This window comes from Hypanus sabinus, chromosome X1 (assembly GCF_030144855.1).
Source record: "Hypanus sabinus isolate sHypSab1 chromosome X1, sHypSab1.hap1, whole genome shotgun sequence".
Classification (NCBI taxonomy): domain Eukaryota; kingdom Metazoa; phylum Chordata; class Chondrichthyes; order Myliobatiformes; family Dasyatidae; genus Hypanus; species Hypanus sabinus.
Window position 1 is genome coordinate 44744673 of NC_082738.1, and position 22492 is coordinate 44767164.

Here is a 22492-nt window from a genome sequence, read left to right on the forward strand (position 1 = left end):
TGAGCAGTAATAGGTGATTTACTAAATCTTTAAAACTCAGTTATGTCTCACCTAACAAGATGTAACATTTCCAGGATTTAAAAAAAAATACACACAATATAATGATGGTGTAATGGTTAAACTACTAGAGTAGTACTTCAGAAACCTGGACCAGCAATCTAGAGGTTAGGTTCTAATCCAATTATGGTGGCTGTAGGAGTTTAATTAATTTAATAATCTGACAAGTGAAAGTCAGCATTAATGATGAATCAAAACACCCAGGATAAAAACGCAACTGGTTCACCAATCTTTTAATGGAGAAAAAGAACCATCCTTCTCCAGACTCTGGTTGACTCTTAAATACCCTCTCAAATAGTTCAGTAATTCTCTCATCTTAATGGCAATTAGGGATGGGCAAAATAAAAATGCCACCTATTATGCTGCTGAGCAGATCATGTAAAGTTTTTGTCACATTTTCTCCATTGTTAGTTCTGAGCTATATTTCTTTTCATCATGTAACCTGGAAAATTAACCAGTTCAAATGCTACTTTTGAACCAAATTTAACTTCCAAAATACCATACCTAAAAGTTGTGGCTGCAGATGTGAAGCAGGTGTGCCTTTCCAAGTTTCTTCATTTTTTTTCTCCCGAATTTCAGATGCAGACAAATTTAAAGCTTTTTTGCGCTTGTAATGAACTTTGCGGCATATCTTTAGTTGTTGGCTAGGACTAGGGGATGAACCATCAGAATGAGAAGAAAACAAATCCGGGGATTCTTCAGATTCTTGGCTTGGGGAAAGGGATTCATTTTGTTGACAACTGTTACCTTTGCTCTCATCCAAGTTATTTGTTTCAGTGAAAACTGCCTTTGTAATTTCTGTATTATGATTTGGCAAAGAGTTTTTAACCTGCAAGCCAGTTAAAGACTGACCAATTACTTTTAAGGGACTTTGTGACACTGTCTGAGTTTTTGAATACAATTTGTTGAATCCAAACATCTGAAAACAAGGCAAGTCTTCATCACTTGTTTCAGATTCTGAAGTTGACAATTTCATCGGTCGCTTCCTCCAGCCTCTAGTCCGACGCCCAGAATAGCTTTGCAAACTACTGTTCAGTTCTTCTGCCATTTCTTCATCTGGTTTTAGCTGTGCAATATCCCCTCTCATTTCACATTCATTCTGCATTTTATTCAGCTCATTGACTGCACTTTCTGCAATATTTTTATGGAAACTTGCCCTGGTGGAGTCAAACAGCTTTTCAGGAGTTGCAGAGATTTGTAAATTCTCACCTATTTTCTTTCCTGTAGCAACGCTTTCATCAGGGAAGACAAACGGAGAATGGTGACTTGTTCCATCAGCCAATTTCAACAATTCACTTTCTACATCCTTCGGAAATTTTTGAGGTAATTCAGTATTTTCACAACCCTCCCTCTTTCTTAGCAATTTATCCGAATCACTCCCTTGGTAAATATCTTTAAGCTGGTCTCCAGCGGGAATGAATTCAATTTCCGATTGGGCATTGGATTCAAGTTCTGAATCCAAAACAGTCTGCTGAACATTTTGATCAATAATTTTATCTTTACCTGGATTTGCAGCTTTAAGACAAGAATTGTTGTATGTGTTGCTATTTAAGTGCACAGCAGTTTGGCTCAATCTATCAGAATCAAATGCTTCTTTTACTGTAGAGGCCCAAGTACGACTTTTTGATCCTTTTTGTCTGAACAACCTTTTTCCCTTTGTCGAACTTGACAAAGGCACCATCTGCTGGCCATAATCTGAAAGTACAGTAGAAAAAGATGAAGATGCCGTTGGAGGAACAATTCCAACAGAAGAATCTCTATCTGTTTCGCTCATTTGCTGCAGGTCATTATCCAGCTCTGGGGAAGAGTGCTTAGCTTTGGCCTTATTGGCATCTAAAGCTTCTTTGAACACAGAAGCAGTTTTACCTAAATTGACTGTTCCAGCTGTTTGCTGTGCAATAAAGTTTCTGTCTTCCTTTCTATTTACTGTAGCTCTTTTATTCTCCTCAGATTTATCAAGGGGCTCACTCTGCGAAACTGCTCGGCAACCACCTTCATTAGACTGTCCACTTGAGGCTGAGAGAAGAATGAATGATTTCCGTTTCGCTAGCTTAAATGATTTTAGAAGCTGCTCAGTGTCCACTTCACTATCTCCAGTAGTCTCCTTCAATCCTGTCTGCTTTGTAGATGTTTCACCACTGCTTTCTTCACTGCTCATAGCTTCTACTCTTGAATGACTCCCAGACAAAAACGTGGTATCATTTGAGCTTAGCTTTCCAACTTCTGTACAAATAGAATGCATATTTTGACCATCATGTTCTCTTGCAGGAACATGTTGTGGTGTGAGCAATAGCACACTGGCCTCTGAGATTGAATCCTGTAAGTGTGTGCCAGAAGCAATTGTGACACATGAATGACCAGTAGATGGGGACCGTTTAGCCAGCAGTGCAGCATTACCACTTTCTACTGCTTTATCACACATTAATTGTTTCTCATCTCCCGATAACACATGAAGTTTCTCTACCACATCTTTTCCACAAAAAGCTGTAAGCTTTTCATTTGAACACTTAACGTTTGATAACTGCTTATTACAGTCTTGGGCTATAATATCCTGCATAGTTAAACTTTTAGTTTCTACACATTCCATGTCTTTATCACTGTTTTCTAAACTCTGCTCTGAAGGTGCAATAACTACTCCAGTACTGATTTGTGAATGCACCTTAGCCAATTCAGATTTTTTCTCTGTGTTTTTGCCTTTCATGATTAACTTTTCATCCAGAAACTTCAGCCTATTGCTTTTTCTGGTTGGCCTCATTTCTAGTTCTGTTTTCATAGGTTCTACACTACTGGGGAAACTACCAATCTTATTTTTATTCACATCTGTTGAGCTGCTTCTGAGACTTGCTGTTCCAAGGTGGTTAACAAGCTTCAAAGGTTTAGTTCTTTTTTCTGTCTGTTTTGCTGATGACATTTTTCTTTTTTTGGCCAAACTTTTGTTCACATTTGTCTTGCTTTCAGTATTAAACTTGTTTACTTTCAAATTGAGATGTTGCAAATTTTGCATAGAGCCTTCCACCAAATGGCCAGTTTCCACTATCTCAGTACAAACAGCAGCTTCTTCCAGAGTGGCAGCAAAGGGCTTGTCCTTCCCTTTACTATCAGGTAGTCCCTCCATCATTTCTTCATTTGTCTTAGTTTCAATGTTCTGAGGTACAACAACCTGTTCCCGATCAATTTGGGTGTCTGCATTCCAAACATCATTAATTGGCATCTTTATAAAGCCTCCAGTGCTGCTTCTTTTTCTTTTTTGAGTTTTACCACAACTAACCTCAAAGTCAGGCTCACTGTGGGATAGTGCCTTATCACTTTTGATTTCAGATCTGAAAGTCCAATTTACAGGAGCACTTTTTCTTTTGTTTCTCTTATAAATTTTCCCAAATACTTTGGTTTCAACATCAGTTACCAATGTTTTTGTTACATTTCTGTCATCTTTTAATGGGGATGCAAGAGGCTCACATTCAACTTCTTCAGTATCATTTGAACTAGAAGCTTCTTCACAAAATGCAAAAGAACCTGATTCAGAGTTCTTGTCGATTGGATTTGATTCAACACCAAGCCTTGCAACCTCTTTTACATTGATTTTGGATAACCAGTCACTGACTTTTCTGATAACTCTATGGCTTTTTCTTCTATAGACTTTTAGAGCCAAAGGATCATTAAATTCATCCCCATCTTTCTCAAACTCAGTTTTATTGCTGACTACCCAATTAGAATCTTTCTGATTTACATCCTCCTGGCTATCCAATAGTTCCAAGTCTTTTTTCATAATATTGTTCTCCAAAGGCAATGGAACCAAATAGTCAGTAAAAACCTCTTTGCCATCAGGGTAGTTTTCTGTATTCAACATTTTTGCAGCATGCAGCATGAGTTTATCGACTTTGTCAACTGGAGACTCAAGCATCTCTCTGGGTGCATCTGGGCTACAGAAGCTACTTTCAGATTTGCTCCCAGCCACTTGTTTTAGTCCTGCCTCAGATTCAGTTGCACAGGAATAATCGCCAGCATCACTCTTTGTAGTATCTTCTGACACTTCATTATCATCTACAAATTAAAGGCATTTTCAAATACAATCAGTAAGGATGAGATTCGATTGGCATTTGGCTTTTAATCTCTTAGTTGCATGTGTATATCCTTAAAATCAAATTCAGAACCTCAAAGGTTATTTTACCCTTCCACTATTTTCAATTTTTAAAAAATTTGGTAATCTGCAAGTTCTCATCTTGATGATCATTTTAATGAATACAAACAGGGACAAGTCAAAGAATAAACATGAGAAAGTCTGCAGATGGGGAAATCCAAAGCAACACAAAATGCTGGAGGAAGTCAGCAGCTCAGGCAGCATCTATGGAACTATAAAAAAAAATGATATACTTATGACCAAATCTGTTCCTGTTCCCCTTGCAAAATTGTGCTCTGATTTGTATGGCTTTTCATTCATCTTACCAAAATACAGTACTTCATTTTTCTCAGCAATATTTATCTTATCTATACACTGCCTGGCCTGCTGAGTGTTTCCAGCATTTTCAGTTTTTAGCTCATTTTCACTATTTGCAGTTTTTCTTTTAATTTTCATCCATTGCAGATTATCTTCTTGAAGTCTTACTAATCTGTTTCACAATTTGTTGCACCTTCCAAGTTCTGTATCAACTGCAAATATGGACAATGTACCTTGTACACTTGAGTTCAAGTCATTAAAATATAATTGTGCACTTGTCCTAGTACCATTTGCTAGGGATCTCCATGGGGCACTTGACCCCTTTGAGCACTACACTTCCTTGACTTCACATCTACCTTGTTATAATCTTGCACTTTTTGTTTACCACTCTGCTCTTTCCCTGTAGCTTTAACCTTTTCTTTTGCATTGTTACTGTGTAATGATTTGATCTGTTTGATCAGTATGCATCACAAGTTTTTCACTGTATCTTCGTACATGTAAAATACTAAACCAATTTTCTGACGAGTGCTACAACATCTTATTCCATGGGCTTCAATCTTGACGACAATCCTACTGAGGCACCTTATGAAATGTCTTTTGGAAGTCACTATATTTTGCCTTTCACGAACAAATGCTTTCTTCAATCAATACAAACTTATACAAATCGGTGCCAATTTTGTTGTTAACCATGTTTTGTGGGCACGGTTAAACTTTCTGATCCATATTATCAAGTTTATCTCAACACTCTTTTGCAATTTTCTGGTGCTCCCTCTAAATCTAAAGACATTTCAACATGATGATCCCAGGGTCTGTAAATTTTTCACCACAACTTCCCTGAACAACCTTGGAAGCATTTCACTTGGACAAGAGAAACTGGCCACTTGGTGTCATTTTATTAATTCTTAGCCAATCCAGGATCATATCAACATCTCTTAAGTCTTGTTTATCACTCTTTTTGCCAATCTCAAATTTTTCTAAAAGACCTTTTCTTCAAAGTACCTCCCATTAGCTGGTGACCTACCAGAAAGTCCAAGAAGTGTAACTGTGCCACTACTGTTTCTTCATTCTGAACAGATAAATTTTGTCCCATTTTGGTGCAAGATATTTTTAATTCCTAGCACTGAAATACTCAAACAATATTACCATTGTGCTTTAAACAAAAACAAAAACTTACCTTCCCTGAATAACTTGCATCTAAGAATATTTAGAACCCTTTCCCCAACCAACTTACCCTCTACTAGAAAAATAGAGTCTTTTGATACATCATCATGATGTATCATGATGTTGGAATTATGATGTTGTAGCTATTAGTGAAACATGGTTGCAGGAAGGGTGTGATTGGCAACAAAATATTCCTGGATTTAGTTGCTTCAGGTGTGATAAAGTAGGAGGGGCCAGAGGAGGAGGGGTTGCATTGCTTGCCCAAGAAAATCTTATGGCTGTGCTTTGGAAGGATAGATTAGAGAGCTCCTCCAGGGAGGCTATTTGGGTGGAATTGAGGAATGGGAAAGGTGTAGTAACACTGATAGGAGTGTATTATAGGCCACCTAATGGGGAGCGTGAGTTGGAGAGCAAATGTGTAAGGCAGGGGTGGGCAAACTTTTTGACTTGAGGGCCACAAAGGGTTCTAAAATTTGACAGGGGGGCTGGACCAGGAGCAGATGGACGGAGTGTTTTGGTAATACACCTCATAAGAGAAAATAAAATATCATGGGATATGTAGAAAACATGTGCTTTAATTTCAATTGAAAATGAACAAATGCATTACAACAAAATATCTGTCTTTGAAGTCCCATGGTATTTAGCTATTTATTGAAATGACTTTTAAAACACTGAAAATTAAATGAATAAAATACAGCTTTTTTAATAGTAAGTTATTATTTTAAAGCACTGAAAATTCTGTTATCCTTCAAGATATTATCATCATCACTCTCCTCCTGACTGTCTTTATTTCAAAAACGGTAGGAGATGCAGGTCTACTTGTCCTGCACCTTCTTATTCAATTGTCCCGTGCCAAAACTCAACAACGACCTGCACAATGACAGAACAGTGAGAGCGCGCCAATATGCGGAGCTCTGTGCTCGCAAATCCCCGCAGGCTATCTCCCTTAGCCGGAACGCTGGCTAATTGTGAGCCGGTTCGGATGTGCCAGGAAATGGGTCGCCACAAGGTCACAAAGTAAAGCGCAAATGTGGAGTAATACGCTGCACCTCAACAAAGGTCAATGTATATAGAGTGCGTCATCTATTGGGAAGACGCCAGAATTGCGGGGAAAGAACGTTAACAAGGTTTATTAATATAATTTCATCAAGTTCTGCGGGCCGGAATAAAAAGCTTAACGGGCCGCATATGGCCCGTGGGCTGTAGTTTGCCCATGCCTGGTGTAAGGAGATAGCAGATATTTGTAGTAAACACAAGGTGGTGATTGTGGGAGATTTTAATTTTCCACACGTAGACTGGGAAGCTCATTCTGTAAAAGGGCTGGATGGTTTAAAGTTTGTGAAATGTGTGCAGGATAGTTTTTTGCAACAATACATAGAAGTACCGACTAGAGATGGGGCAGTGTTGGATCTCCTGTTAGGGAATGCGATAGGTCAGCTGACAGATGTATGTGTTGGGGAGCACTTTGGGTCCAGTGATCACAATAGCATTAGCTTCAATATAATTATGGAGAAGGGCAGGACAGGACCTAGAGTTGAGATTTTTGATTGTAGAAAGGCTAACTTTGAGGAGATGCGAAGGGATTTAGAGAGAGTGGATTGGGTCAAGTTGTTTTATGGGAAGGATGTAATAGAGAAATGGAGGTCACTTAAGGGTGAAATTATGAGGGTACAGAATCTTTATGTTCCTGTTAAGTTGAAAGGAAAGGTTAAAGGTTTGAAAGCACCATGGTTTTCAAGGGATATTAGAAATTTGGTTCGGAAAAAGAGGGATGTCTACAATAGATATAGGCAGCATGTAGTAAAGGAATTGCTCAAGGAATATAAAGAATGTAAAAGGAATCTTAAGAAAGAGATTAGAAAAGCTAAAAGCAGATATGAGGTTGGTTTGGCAAATAAGGTGAAAGTAAATCCGAAAGGTTTCTACAGTTATATTAAAAGCAAGAGGATAGTGAGGGATAAAATTGGCCCCTTAGAGAATCAGAGTGGTCAGCTATATGTGGAGCCGAGGGAGATGGGAGAGATTTTGAATGATTTCTTCTCTTCAGTATTCACTAAGGAGAAGGATATTGAATTGTGTAAGGTGTGGGAAACAAGTAAGGAAGTTATGGAACCTATGACAATTAAAGAGGTGGAAATACTGGCGCTTTTAAGAAATTTAAAAGTGGATAAATCTCCAGATCCTGACAGGATATTCCCCAGGACCTTGAGGGAAGTTTGTGTAGAAATAGCAGGAGCTCTGATGGAGATCTTTAAGATGTCATTAGAAACGGGGATTGTGCCGGAGGATTGGCATATTGCTCATGTGGTTCCATTGTTTAAAAAGGGTTCTAGAAGTAAGCCTAGCAATCATAGACCTGTCAGTTTGACATCAGTGGTGGGTAAATTAATGGAAAGTATTCTTAGAGATAGTATTAATAATTATCTGGATAGACAGGATCTGATTAGGAGTAGCCAGCATGGATTTGTGCGTGGAAGGTCATGTTTGACAAACCTTATTGAATTTTTTGAAGAAGTTACGAGGAATGTTGACGAGGGTAAGGCAGTGGATGTAGTCTATATGGACTTCAGCAAAGCCTTTGACAAAGTTCCACATGGAAGGTTAGTTAAGAAGGTTCAGTCGTTAGGTATTAATGCTGGAGTAATAAAATGGATTCAACAGTGGCTAGATGGGAGATGCCAGAGAGTAGTGGAGGATAATTGTTTATCGGGATGGAGGCCGGTGACTAGCGGGGTGCCTCAGGGATCTGTTTTGGGCCCAATGTTGTTTGTAATATACATAAATGATCTGGATGATGGGGTGGTAAATTGGATTAGTAAGTATGCCGATGATACTAAGGTAGGAGGTGTTGTGGATAATGAGGTGGGTTTTCAAAGCTTGCAGGGAGATTTATGCCGGTTAGAAGAATGGGCTGAACGTTGGCAGATGGAGTTTAATGCTGAGAAGTGTGAGGTTCTACATTTTGGCAGGAATAATCCAAATAGAACATACAAGGTAAATGGTAGGGCATTGAGGAATGCAGAGGAACAGAGAGATCTAGGAATAACAGTGCATAGTTCCCTGAAGGTGGAGTCTCATGTAGATAGGGTGGTGAAGAAGGCTTTTGGAATGCTGGCCTTTATAAATCAAAGCATTGAGTACAGAAGTTGGGATGTAATGTTAAAATTGTACAAGGCATTGGTAAGGCCAAATTTAGAATATTGTGTGCAGTTCTGGTCACCGAATTATAGGAAAGATATCAATAAATTAGAGAGAGTGCAGAGACGATTTACTAGGATGTTACCTGGGTTTCAGTACTTAAGTTGCAGAGAAAGGTTGAACAAGTCAGGTCTCTATTCATTGGAGCGTAGAAGGTTGAGGGGGGATTTGATCGAGGTATTTAAAATTTTGAGAGGGATAGATAGAGTTGACGTGAATAGGCTGTTTCCATTGAGAGTAGGGGAGATTCAAACGAGAGGACATGATTTGAGAGTTAGGGGGCAGAAGTTTAAGGGAAACACGAGGGGATATTTCTTTACTCAGAGAGTGATAGCTGTGTGGAATGAGCTTCCTGTAGAAGTAGTAGAGGCCAGTTCAGTTGTGTCATTTAAGGTAAAATTGGATAGGTATATGGACAGGAAAGGAGTGGAGGGTTATGGGCTGAGTGCGGGTAGGTGGGACTACGTGAGATTAAGAGTTCGGCACGGACTAGGAGGGCCGAGATGGCCTGTTTCCGTGCTGTGATTGTTATATGGTTATATGTTATATTAGTAAATTTGAAATGACAGCAATATTGGTAGTTTTGTTGGACAATCAAGAATGCCAACCAGTATTACAACAAAATTTAGATTAACTGGGAAAGTGGGTCAAAGAACAGCAGATGGAATTTAACTTGGACAAATGTGAAATGATACATTTTGGGAGTTAAACAAGGGTAGGACAGCCACAGTGAAGGGCAGGGTCCTGAGGAGTGTTGTAGTACAGAGAGCATCTGTAATACTTCAGATGCATTTTGAATTATATTTTATTACTGTATGTGTTAACAATTTGTTTTATATGCTGTGATACATGAACTGTGGGTGCACTGTGGTCTGGAGGAGCGTTGTTTTGTTTGGTCGTGTATACAATTGTAAAGTGTTTGTGAACCCTTTGCAATTACATGGTTTTCTGCATTAATCATAAAAAGTGGTCCGACCTTCATCTAAGTACCAACAGTACACAAACACAATCTGCCTAATCTAATAACACAAACAATTGTACACTCTGTGTCTTTACTGAACACATTGTTTAATCATTCACAATCCAGGCTGGAAAAAGTATGCAAACTCTTGTATTTAATAACCGGTAGAACCTCTGTTAGCAGCAATAACCTCCACCAAACATTTCCTGTAGCTACTGATCAAATATGCAAAATGGCCAGGAGGAATTTTAGACCATTCTTCCATACAAAACTGTTTCAGTTCATCAATATCCCTGGGATACCTTTCATGAACAGCCTTCTTCAGGTTATGGCACAGTATCTCAATTGGGTTAAGATCTGGAATCTCACTGCCATTATAAAATATGAATTTTCTTCTTTTTAAAACCATTTATTGTTGTTTTACTTGTATTTCAGATCATTGTCCTGTTGCATCATCCAACTTCTATTAAGCTTCAGATGATGGACCGTTACCCTGACATTGTCCTGTAAAATATCTTGAGACAATTTTGAATACATTGTTCCCTCAACGATTGGAAGCTGTTCAGCCCAAGACAGTAAAACAGCCCCAAACCACGATGCTCCTTCCACCATGATTCACAATAAGGTGGTGGTTTTGGTGCACAGTGCCCCTTTTCCTCTAAACATAGCAGTGTGCATTTCTGCCAAAAAGTTCAACCCTTGTCACATCTGTCCACAGAACATTGTCCCAGAAATGTTGTAGAACATCCAGGTGGTCTTTTGCAAACTTGAGACGTGCAACAATTATTTTTGGAGAGCAGTGGTTCCTTGTTCCTCTCTGCTGTCCTTCCATGTACACCATTCTTGTTCAGTGTTTTTCTTACAGTGGACACATGAACAGAAACTTTAGCAAATTCAAGATTCCTGCAGGTCTTTTGCTGTTTCCCTTGAGTTCTTTTTCACCTCCTTCAGTATTTGTTGATTGAACACCTAACTCCAAATAGCTTTTGTAGAGGGCATTATGCCAGAGTTCCACATATATTTTTGAAGCTAGACTGATTGTTTAAATGGTGTACTTGGTATTGACAAGATAAAGCACAATTGTTTTTGTGTTAGTAGCATAGGCAGATTGTGCGTCTATTATTATGACGACTTAGACGAAGATCAGATCACATCTTATAAGTAATTAATGCAGAAACCAGGTAATTGCAAAAGGTTCACAAATTTTCTTGCAACTGTTGTACAGTTAGATGACAAACTTAAACAAGCAGACCAAATGACAAGCAGTGAAATTCTCCAGACCACCAATTGTTCTTTAATGAATACAAAAACACCAATTGCACAAGCTGCCCATTCATTCATTTGTAAACTGATATTTTTTTTTAAAGTAAAATATTAGGTTCATGATCCAAGTTATTGAGGGAGCAATGGAGCATTCTATCAAATTAAGGACATACAAGCAGGAATAGCTCACTGACCAAATAGTAGCACTGCCAGTAGATCTGAGGCAGGGGAAATTTATTTCGAAGGCCATTTTGTTGCCTAGTTAAGTTGAAAGAGATGGGTGTTGAATAACAGTGAAATAAACAATGCTAAAGATCATGCTGAAAACTTGAAATTCTTACCAATCTCAATATAAGCAAGAGCATCCATTTTCAGCCTTTTATTTCTTGTGGAACCCCTTCTTACAAATTTAGTTAAAGAGTCGGTACAAATATTCTGTATAAAAGAGCAATTATTTCAGTATTTATTTAACAGTTAAAAAGTTATGATAAGTGATACAGCAATTTACTGCTAAACAACGATATTTATAATGCTGAGCTTGGAATGATTACCTCACAAAGATCAGTATTCATGGTAAATATCATATGAAGTCCAGTGGCTGGCATCTGATGCTACACCTGCTTGCCACAAATAAAAAAAACTCCCAACTCCAAAGGCTTAGGCATGCAGAATTCATGATGGATATCGCAAAGCTGTGGTTTCAATTCAGTGTTAAAAGGACTCATTAATAAATAGGAAAAACTGCTGAAATGCAAATCAGCAGAGATGGGTTTGTGACTTAACAGCATTTTAAAATATAAATTTGAATCTTTGAACTAAATTTGAGAGATAGTGATTTTAATTAAAAAGTACTAGAGATGTTAAAAATTTCTGCACCAGGTCTTTTACAAAAGTACATCCTAAAACTGCAATCCCTATCAGCTAAAGTGGTGGCGAACAGGAGACATGAGGGCATGCGACCTTCTACAAATCATACAATATTGGCAAGTGAAAATATATAATTATTCACTGTTCACTGGGTTTAAATGAAGTACTTACACCACACTGACTGCAAAAACCCATCAGCAATAAGAGATAGGCAATAAATGCCAACCTTGCCAACTTCAGTGGGAAGGTAAAAGTACCACCCCCATCAAGATCAAAAAATTGTGTATTTGTAGTGCATTTACAAAGGTATTTCATAATGAGAACTTAAGGCCACCATTTCACGGTGATAAAACTTATGGTGGTTGAGACATCTTCCGCAGGGACTTCAAAATCTGTCATCTCAATTTACACTAATGATAATTTGATCCAGAGGCAGTTGTAGACACTTCCTCCACTCAAATCTACTCTTTCCTTCTGTTAGGCAAGCTTCTCTCTCTGGCCTTAACATTTTAAATGGCCAGGGAGACAGACTATTGAAGTTTTTTTCTTACATTTCACACCTTTGTCAAAACACATTCTGAGCAAAGCTGAATAATGTTGCCTGAAAGGAGACAATTGAAACCAAATCTAATTCATAGCAGTTACTCTAAGAGGCACTGCTCTAACAATTTCTGGATCAGTACATTACAAATATAAAAGCAGATTATTGTATTACCAAAGTACGATGTTCAGAGAATCCAGCAGCTATAACTTCTGGTGGGGTACTATTAATTTGGACACAGTCATCATCAATCCATAACTGTCTGTAAGAGCTGATCTCAGCTGAGGGAATTGTCTGTTCATCACTGGAGACTAGTAAAAAAGTACAAATACTTCAGTTACGACTGCAAGTCTAAAGCCATATTTATTCAACAAATTTAAAACAAGATGTTTTTTTGAAAACTTTATCTACAGACGTACACAATGACAGCTTTGGTTCAGTTGGAAGCATTTTCTTGCAGAGTTAAAAGATTTCACATAGGAGTCCCTCCCCAAAGTCTGCAGTAGAGGGAATCTGCATTACTGAAGAGGTTATATTTCAGATAAAACATTAAACTGTTCCCTTAGTTGAATGCACAGATCACATAGTTCTATTTATTGGGAGATGCAATGAGAAGAGGTTCAGGGATATCTCATTAAGAACACATTTTCTGGTCCTGGTCACATTGCCATTTCGTAAGAGCAAAAACTGGCATTACATTTCAAAACAATTAATTTGCCCTGGACAACTGGATAACCCAAGGCAATGAAAAACATGATAGAAATAATTTTTCTTCTTGTCCGCTTCCCTCACTCCCCAAGAATAGCTCCCCCAGGAGCTAGATAGGCATCTTATGGATAGGGGAATGAAGGGATATGGGGACAAGGCAGGAACCGGGTATTGATAGTAGATGATCAGCCATGATCTCAAAATGACGGTGCAGGCTCGAAGGGCCAAATGGTCTACTTCTGCACCTATTGTCTAAAATACTTAGAGTACTTTAATCCTTCTTAAACAGATACTGCAGAATTTATGGTGCTCAATATAAGAAAGTTTGCTGCAATTCAAATATTAAACATTATGAAATATTTAGATTTACTATGTCCATACATATATCTTATGGCTTATGTCTTGGTAAACTCATTTATATTGTAACTATTATGTATGTTTTTTTTTCATATGTAATGGAATGTGTATGTTAGTAATTTCTTTATCAATATATCATCTGTATTCTGTCCATATTATTAATATTAATAAAAAGATTTAGAAAGAAAAATAAACAGATTAAATTCAGTCAGTGATTAGTATTATGGTTTCAGAATTTCATTTTTCAACTTGATGGCAGGCACCCAACTGAAATGCAGCCTATCAATGCAAAAGGCATATAATCCTCAATATCACAAACAGAACATTTTTTGCATTTCCCTGGTTGAATTTGGCATGTGATTCAGTCACAGCAATAAAGAAATGTCATTATTTTAATTTTCTCAAAATGACTGGAAGAAAAATCCACGACTTAAAAATAACAGAAATTATATAGAAAAGCATCAATTCCAGCAATATACTGTGATAATTTCTAATTCAAAGCTTGAAATTATTTGTATTTGTCAAATATTCAGTAATGGGGTGATATTATAATGTCAACACTACAACAGTTGGCACTTTCCATTAAGTACCTTCTATCCCATCTTTCTGGACATTAACCTATTAATTAGAACACATTAAGTACATCCACAGTAATGCAGCACCTCTTGTATTTTTGCTTCAAGAGAAACTGGATTTTTAAGCTTTGTTCTAAGCTATGTACATTTTCCTGCCCACTTGTCAATAATTTACAATTAACATATGTAAGTGCTGAATACACACAACCACTAAAATAAATTATGCAGTACAGGATTAGCATATTGAGTAATACAATTAGATACTTACATTCATAACCTGTGTCCAATTCATATGCATGAACTGTCCTCACAATTCCCTCTGCAAGTTGTTTAAATTGGGTGCTTTCCTGGAGACTCCTGAAATGAATTGTGACATTTAATAAACACTCTTAGGTCGATCATGAGCAGCATCTAGTATAATGAAAGTGAATTTAGCCTAAATATTAAGCATAATACAGAACCTTTACATTAACCACAGTGAAACCCTACAGCAAGGGAAATAAAAAGCAAATATTTAAAAACATTTGCCAACACTTTACCCTATCTTTATTAAAAACTATTGGTCAAACAAAATGCACCAACATTGGACAGCTAGAATTTGTTTTAACCCCATTCCTCAAGTGAATGGGAAATGAGTGCTCTAGATTTATTTAAATTAAATTATTGGTGCAATACACATGGTATATTACATACTGACTTCACTGAGTCAAATCAACTCGGCCAATGAACTTTTGCTTTTCCATGATGAAATTAAAATGATTTAAAATGCCCACTGTTGTTCCCTGAATTAATCCACTCTGCTATGTTCGACAAAATTGGCTATTTTGAAGTGAAGGATACGGAACAGGCCATAGCAATTAGGAATAACTGGACAACCAAAGAATACCTAGTTGGAGTGAAATTTAACAAAGCAATCCAATGTATTCAATGCATAGATCTAATAATCTGAAGTTCAGAAAAACAGATGGCAGAAAGATGAACTTAAAATAGAAAGTACTGGAAAAACTCAGGTTAGGCTACATCTGCAGAAAGTGAGTTAATGTTCCATTCCTAATGAAGGAGACTGGATCCAAGAAAAACAGTTAGTTCAGGTTGCAGCAGGGGCTGGAGAGTGGGGGTTACTGGCAGGCAATGGTGAAATGAAGGAAACTTCTCCAGTTGAGTGAAATATGGCCATTAAGAGGCAGTTAAGCTACTTTGACTGCAATGGATTGCAAATATGAAGTATAGGCATAGTGTGCCCTACTGAGACATGCAAACTATACAAATGAAAGAAAAAGAATGGCAAGCAAAACAAAAATGGATAAAGACACTGAGTGAATTACCCAAAATTGGGTAATTACACATCAAGCCCAGCAGGTTGCAACATGACCATACAAAAGATGAGGTATTTTTCACTGACCTTTTGAAGAATGCTGTTTTTTTGTGGCTTATAAAATATTTTGATGCTTTTTTTTTAAAAAACATTAGCTCTGACCTACCTCTTAGTGAGTTTGTTCTTGCACAATGGGCACTGAATGCTGCTGTTCTTCTTGTCAAAAAGCTTCAATATACAAAACCTGAGTAAAAGAAATTTTGAAAAGTCATCCTGAGAAAAGGAAACACATCAATATAGATTGTTTCATAATGATGCAACATATTACCCTATTTGTACCTTGCCCATGATAAATCTGTGAAAGAATGTAGCCACACACTTCTATTTTTAAAATCAATTCCAATTCTCAGCCAGTGCTGAACACTTGCATTAAGAGTGCATAAAGTTTAAAATGCTGATCTTTTCTCATGGTGTACCACACAGGGTTATTTCTGAAGGGAAGTTCAAAAAACTCAACTACGACTTTGCCTTATCCATTTAAAATTACAGCAATTAATTGAAAAAAATGTTCACAGCAAGAACAACTGAATTCTGATCAGTGGGTTAAGGTAGAGGCACAGTCATTAAACTCAAGATGGGATATTCCAAGTCAGAACCTTATGCAACTTGGAGAAACTTGCAACTAGCATTTCCATTTTTTTTTTCCTCCTTCTTGTTGGAAGAAGCCAGAGTAGTTCTGATGAGTAACAGTAATGCATTTTGCAGAGGCATTCAGGAGGCCATCATTTTGAACTACTGGGGGGCGGAGGCTGTGGAGAAAGAACATCAATACAAAGTTCTTTTCACAAATAATAACAATTGGTGTTTAAGTTAAGATGGCAGCACCATGGACCAGCCTAGCAACATTCTTACAAGTCATATTCAGAGTATTATTAACTTACAATGTGTCAAGCTCTTCCATCACAATCAATAGGTTTATCATGCCTTACTAGCAGGTCCATCTTATTAGGAGAGATGATACAAGGGTATATTGATAGGAAGCTCGGGGGGACTTCAAATTTAATCCTAGACCCGATGAAACTTCATGGTACCAAGTCAAACAAGGAAACATCCCCTTGATTACCAGGAACTATCTTTTCTTAGCTGATAAGGCAATGCTACTTACTCCTTGAACAACAATTTGAGCTCCCTGCCTCCATATGCCCATTCAGAAGTGCTTCTATGCCCATCACCATGTGCCTCAGTCACCCCAGTATGAACAGAATCACTCAAGTCCTGAAGAATTCCAGGGTTAAACTGGATTCAAACAGGAGGAATAAAATTGCTCGACTTCACAGTCAATCTACCTGCAGCAGATGCACTGGTCTGTGATAACAATGGTAAAAGTGACCAACACAGCCGTTATGGAGACAGTTTTGTCTTTGCATGAATGACACACAATGAGTAGCATGGTAACTGTGCTAAAAGGAATAAATAGACCAAGAATAGATCTGTTGGCTCTAAATGAAGTACTGAAGTATGTGTGGAGAGTCAACAGTATGACAAAAATTTATACCATTACCTGTAACCTAACGGCCCAGTATATCTCATTCTATATTTGTGGGGATTATCTGTAGATCCCCAGACAGCAGCCGTGATGTAAAGGCTAGAACTAAGTAGCAAATTAGGGATACATGCAAGACAGGCACAAATATGATAATGAATGTCTTTACAAAAAAGAAAAGCCACAAATGCTGGAAATCAAAAGCAACACACAAGGAGAAATCGATATCCATACCATCAGGTTGGAGGATACCCAGACAGAATACAAAATGTTGCGCCTCTATCCTGAGGGTGGCTTCATCTAGGCATAAGAGTGGGCCATGGACTGACACATTAGAGAGGGAATGAGAATTGGAATGAAAACATTTAGCCACCAGGAAATCCTGTTTGTGGCAGATGGAGTGGAGGTGCTTGACAAAGTGGTCCATCAATTTACAACAGGTCATACCAATATAGAGGAGGCTGCAATGGGAGCACCGGACACAATTGATGAGGTGAAGGCGGTGTACAGGGAGGCAAAGCACTTTGGCCATTTGCAGAGATAAGTACCTGGAGGGCAATCTGTTTAGTGATGGGGTCCCTTTGGAGATGGTGGAAGTTGCAGAGGATAATCTGATGGATGCAGAGGCTCATTGGGTGGTAGATAAGGACAAGAAGAACTCTATCATTATTATGACAGGGGGAAGGTGGGATGAGTGCGAACGTATGGGAAATGGAGGAGATGCGGGCGCGGGCAGCAACAATAGTAAAGGGAGGGAAACCCTGTTCTTTAACGGAGGACATCTCCTGATGTTCTGGAATGGAAATCCACATTGCAAGAACAGATGCAGCGGAGGCGAAGAAATTGAGAAAAGGGAATAGCATTTTTACAGGAGATAGGCATAGTTGAGATAATGTTGGGAATCAGTAAGTTTAAAAAATGTTGGTTGTCGGTTTGCCTCCAGAGATTGAGAGATCAAGAAAGGGGAGAGAGGCGTCAGAGATGAACAAAGTGAATTTAAGAGTAGGGTGGAAGTTAAAGGCAAAAATATTGATGAGCTCAGCATGGATGCATGAAGCAGCACCAGTCATCAATATAGTGGAGGAAGAGTTGAGGTACAACCAGGGAAGACTTTGAACATTTACTGTACTACATTTGCTGACGAAGAGGCAGACATAGCTTGGGCCCACGCAAGTGCCTATGGCTACCCCTTGGGTTTGGAGAAAGTGGGAAAGCCAAAGGAAAAATTGTTTACGGCGAAAACCAGTTCTGTCAGGCAGGTGGAGGGTGGTGGTGGGGGAAGGGTAGAGTGGGATTGGTTGGTTCTTTTGTCAAGAAAGGAGAGATGCGAGGCCTTCCTGATGGGGGATGAATGTAATATACACATAGATTGGCAAAATTAGCAATGCTGTGGACTAATTCCTAGACATGGTACATTACTGTTTTTAAAACAAAATGTTAAAGCAGCAACTACAGCACAGGTGTCCCTAGACTAGGTGTTGTACATTGAGAAAGGAAGAATTGACACAGCTTGGTGACTGTGGTCCTTTAGGGAAGAGTGATAATCTGAGATTCTTTAAGAAGGAGAGCGAAGAAGTAGAATTAAAAACTAAGATTATGAAATGGAACAGAAAGGGAACAGCAAAGGTATGTGTGTGAAATAGTCATGATGGATTGGGAACATTACTAAATGGACTGAGCAGATAGGACAATGGATAGTAATTAAAAACTATATATAAATGCACAATTATTTATTTCTGTCTAGCACAATAATGGATAAAGAAAGAGGGCTCAACTGCAGTTTTTGAGGGGAATTGGGAATAATATTAAATCCATGGCACAGGCACAAAATTACCAGAGGAAAAAAAAGGGTGGGAAAAAAACCAGAAGATGGGGAACTTTAATTTTTTTTAAAATTGAGAAACAATATGGAATAGGCCCTCTGAGCTACGCCACCCAGCAAGCCCTGATTTAACCCTAGCCTAATCACAGGACAATTTACAATGACCAATTAACCTACCAACCAATAGATCTTTGGACTGTGGGAGGAAACCAGAGCACTCAGACAAAACCCACTCGGACACAAGGAGAATATATATACTCCTTGTAGGCAGCAGCAGGAATTGGACTTAGATCGCTGATACTGTAAAGCGTTGTGCTTACCACTTCACTACTGTGCCACCCTCATCCAACTCAAATGAAGCCAAAAGGCTTAAGCAGGTAAAGGGGGGGGGGGGGGGGGGGGGGGAGGGGGGGAATAAGCTTGCAGAGAACATACGCTGATTTGAGTGTATTTTTGTTACATTGACTGTTCTATTTATTATAGATCACTATGATTACACATTGCACATTTAGATGGAGACGTAATGTAAAGGTTTTTACTCCTCATGTATGTGAAGGATACAAGAAATAAAGTCAATTCAATAAAAACATTTATAAATAAGTAAGGTGAAGATAGGTTAAGACAAATATAGGCCCCGTCCAGTCAGAAACTGAAGAATTGATAATTGGGAACAATTACACCCATTCTTTAGCCACATCTTCAGAAAATGGGACACAAATAGACCCCAAATAATAAGAACCAAGGGAAGAGTAGGAGAAACTAACTGAAATCAGTATCAGTAACGAAAAAAAATTGGTCAAATACACCTGTATTCACTGGAATATGGAAGAAAGATAGAGAATCTCAAAAAGCTATATATTTTCTTACAAAACTAAACAATGCAGATAGAGGGAGAGTGCTCCTGACGGAAGGAGAATTGAGAATCAAGTCACAACCTCGGGATACACAATATGCCAGTTAGAACCATGATGAAAAAGGTTTTCATCCAGGGTGCAATGAACTTATGGAATTTTCTACCACACAAGGAAACGGAGGAAAGAGCAGAAAAGGATAAATTTGTCAACACCAAAGGTATCATGGGATGGGAGAAGAGGCAAGAACAGGGTACTGAAGTTAATAATCAGCCACAATTGTAGTGCGTGTTGAAGCAGGCTTTAAGGACTGAATTGCCTATTCTTTGTTTACTATCAAGCCAGTTAACTAGCCTGGTTTAATTAATATTACAGAGAGCCACTTTGGGAGCAGCACAAAGCACATCACAAAACAAGTTGCTAAAGCAGTCTTCAACCAACTCATATTCACTCTGCACAATATCTAAAAATGACTGAGCACTGAAAATGGTGAAGACTATAGGACTAAACAATATCTCACACTACAGCAGTGAAGACTTGTGCTTCAAAATCAGATTAACCTTTAGTCACATTTGTTAATTACCCAGCTATATCCTCACGACAAAGACATATCTAATCCACCTTACTACTGAGCTACACATAATTGAATTTATCACAGACAGTAATAACAAGCAGCTTTAACATACTCATTGATGTCTAGTTTTGGGTTTCACAAAGATGACTAGGGTATAAACTGACTGCGAAGGCAGCAAGTTGACTGACTTACTGGCACCAAGGAGCCTTGAATAAAATGAAAGCAAAGGAAAAATGAAAATGAAAATGAAAGCAATTTGTTACGTACCCCGTAACTGGGTGTCTTACCAGCAAAGATAGAAGTGTCCGTTGGAGTCTGGTACTATTTTCCAAACAGTGTTTATTAGTAAAATATACAAAATCAATATCAACAATGCAAATATACAGATAATACACGTTAGCAATACTAAACCTAAAAGTGTGGGTATAATAATAATAATCTATAACAAGCTCTATCGTTGTCTAGGGGATAATGAATTATCATATGTGAATATAAAGTTCAGTTCAGTTCATGTAGGCTGAGGTAGTTGTTGATTCTTTTGTTGTGAGAGGGGGAGAGAGGGGGAGAGAGGGGGAGAGAGGGGGAGAGAGGGGGAGAGAGGGGGAGAGAGGGGGAGAGAGGGGGAGAGAGGGGGAGAGAGGGGGAGAGAGGGGGAGAGAGGGGAGAGAGGGGGAGAGAGGGGGAGAGAGGGGGAGAGAGGGGGAGAGAGGGGGAGAGAGGGGGAGAGGAGGGGGAGAGAGGGGGAGAGAGGGGGAGGAGGGGGAGAGAGGGGAGAGAGGGGGAGAGAGGGGGAGAGAGGGGAGAGAGGGGGAGAGAGGGGGAGAGAGGGGGAGAGAGGGGGAGAGAGGGGGAGAGAGGGGGAGAGAGGGGGAGAGAGGGGGAGAGAGGGGGAGAGAGGGGAGAGAGGGGGAGAGAGGGGGAGAGAGGGGGAGAGAGGGGGAGAGAGGGGGAGAGAGGGGGAGAGAGGGGGAGAGAGGGGGAGAGAGGGGGGAGAGAGGGGGAGAGAGGGGAGAGAGGGGGAGAGAGGGGGAGAGAGGGGGAGAGAGGGGGAGAGAGGGGGGAGAGAGGGGGAGAGAGGGGAGAGAGGGGGAGAGAGGGGGAGAGAGGGGGAGAGAGGGGGAGAGAGGGGGAGAGAGGGGGAGAGAGGGGGAGAGAGGGGGAGAGAGGGGGAGAGAGGGGGAGAGAGGGGGAGAGAGGGGGAGAGAGGGGGAGAGAGGGGGTGAGAGGGGGAGAGAGGGGGAGAGAGGGGGAGAGAGCAAACAGTGACAGCTACAGTCATTCAAACCTTCCTTTACTTTCTTGACCCATCGATGTGTTGTTGTGGCCATTCAGGTATGACCCCTCTGTCCTTTAGCTGGACCGTTCTTCTAAGGTGGACTCGTCACCCAGGCAAGGGTGGACACACACACAAGTCCCCACCGGCCTCGCTATAAACACTGTGAGTTCAAATTGACCGATCCTTCGTTCAGTCTCCGATGCCCCACACTTTTCTCGTGGGTTCCAACACTTAAACAGTGCTCACTAGTGTGTCTCTTGGTGTGTCTCCTGGTGTGAATATTGTTGAATATTGCTTGAATATTGTTAAACCTCACATGGGTCGTGGTCACTCAGGAATATGCTAGAGCTATCTGAATATAGCAAATATTAATTCAAACAAGAATCAGGCTTCAGTTTTTATTGTAAATGTTCAGGAACCTTGCAAACAGCTTTCAGTTTTGTTTGCAAATTACAAGCAGTAAATTGAAGTTAAAAGCACAAGCTGTTCCACACACTAAGAGATTTCAGATGTAGTCACTAAACATTAAGACAATGGTGCTCTGTTAACTGGACTGCATCAAACCAGACAACATGGGCCAAGTTATTTGCACCATTGTTACTGAGTTCAAGGGGGCAGACCAGACAGATTTTGTCATTTAGCATTATCAAACATGGTCACAAGTATAGGCAATTAATAGTGTGTGTACTCAGGCAGCCCTGACATCGATTTTGGGTGTCAGATTTCTACCCCCAGAAGTTTTTATGACCTATTTGTGCCCAAATGAATGCAGCCCAACAGCACTCAAGAGGTCAGACAACCCTCAGGACAAAGCAGCTTCTTTACTTGGTACCACATCCACCCACTCCCCAATCACTGCACACACTGCAGTTACACGCACAGCACTTTCCAAGTCCATAGCTTCTACCACCCGGAAAGATGAGGGCTTTTCACAATAGAAAGGTTGTACACTATATGGTCTTGGAATTATACCTCTGTTCTTTCATTG

At 39.4% G+C, this 22492-nt stretch overlaps 1 protein-coding gene across 1 annotated transcript in view; it reads right to left on the minus strand.

Annotated features, from left to right (window-relative positions):
• The window catches only part of LOC132385006 (breast cancer type 1 susceptibility protein homolog), a 92333-nt gene that overhangs the window by 65656 nt on the left and 4185 nt on the right, over positions 1–22492 (minus strand). Inside the window, exons 3-7 of the mRNA XM_059956732.1 lie at positions 15605–15682; positions 14392–14480; positions 12658–12794; positions 11417–11510; positions 562–4098 (exon numbers count right to left, since the gene is read on the minus strand). Of these exons, the coding sequence (XP_059812715.1) occupies positions 562–4098; positions 11417–11510; positions 12658–12794; positions 14392–14480; positions 15605–15682 (3935 nt within the window). The remainder of the gene's footprint in view (positions 1–561; positions 4099–11416; positions 11511–12657; positions 12795–14391; positions 14481–15604; positions 15683–22492) is intronic.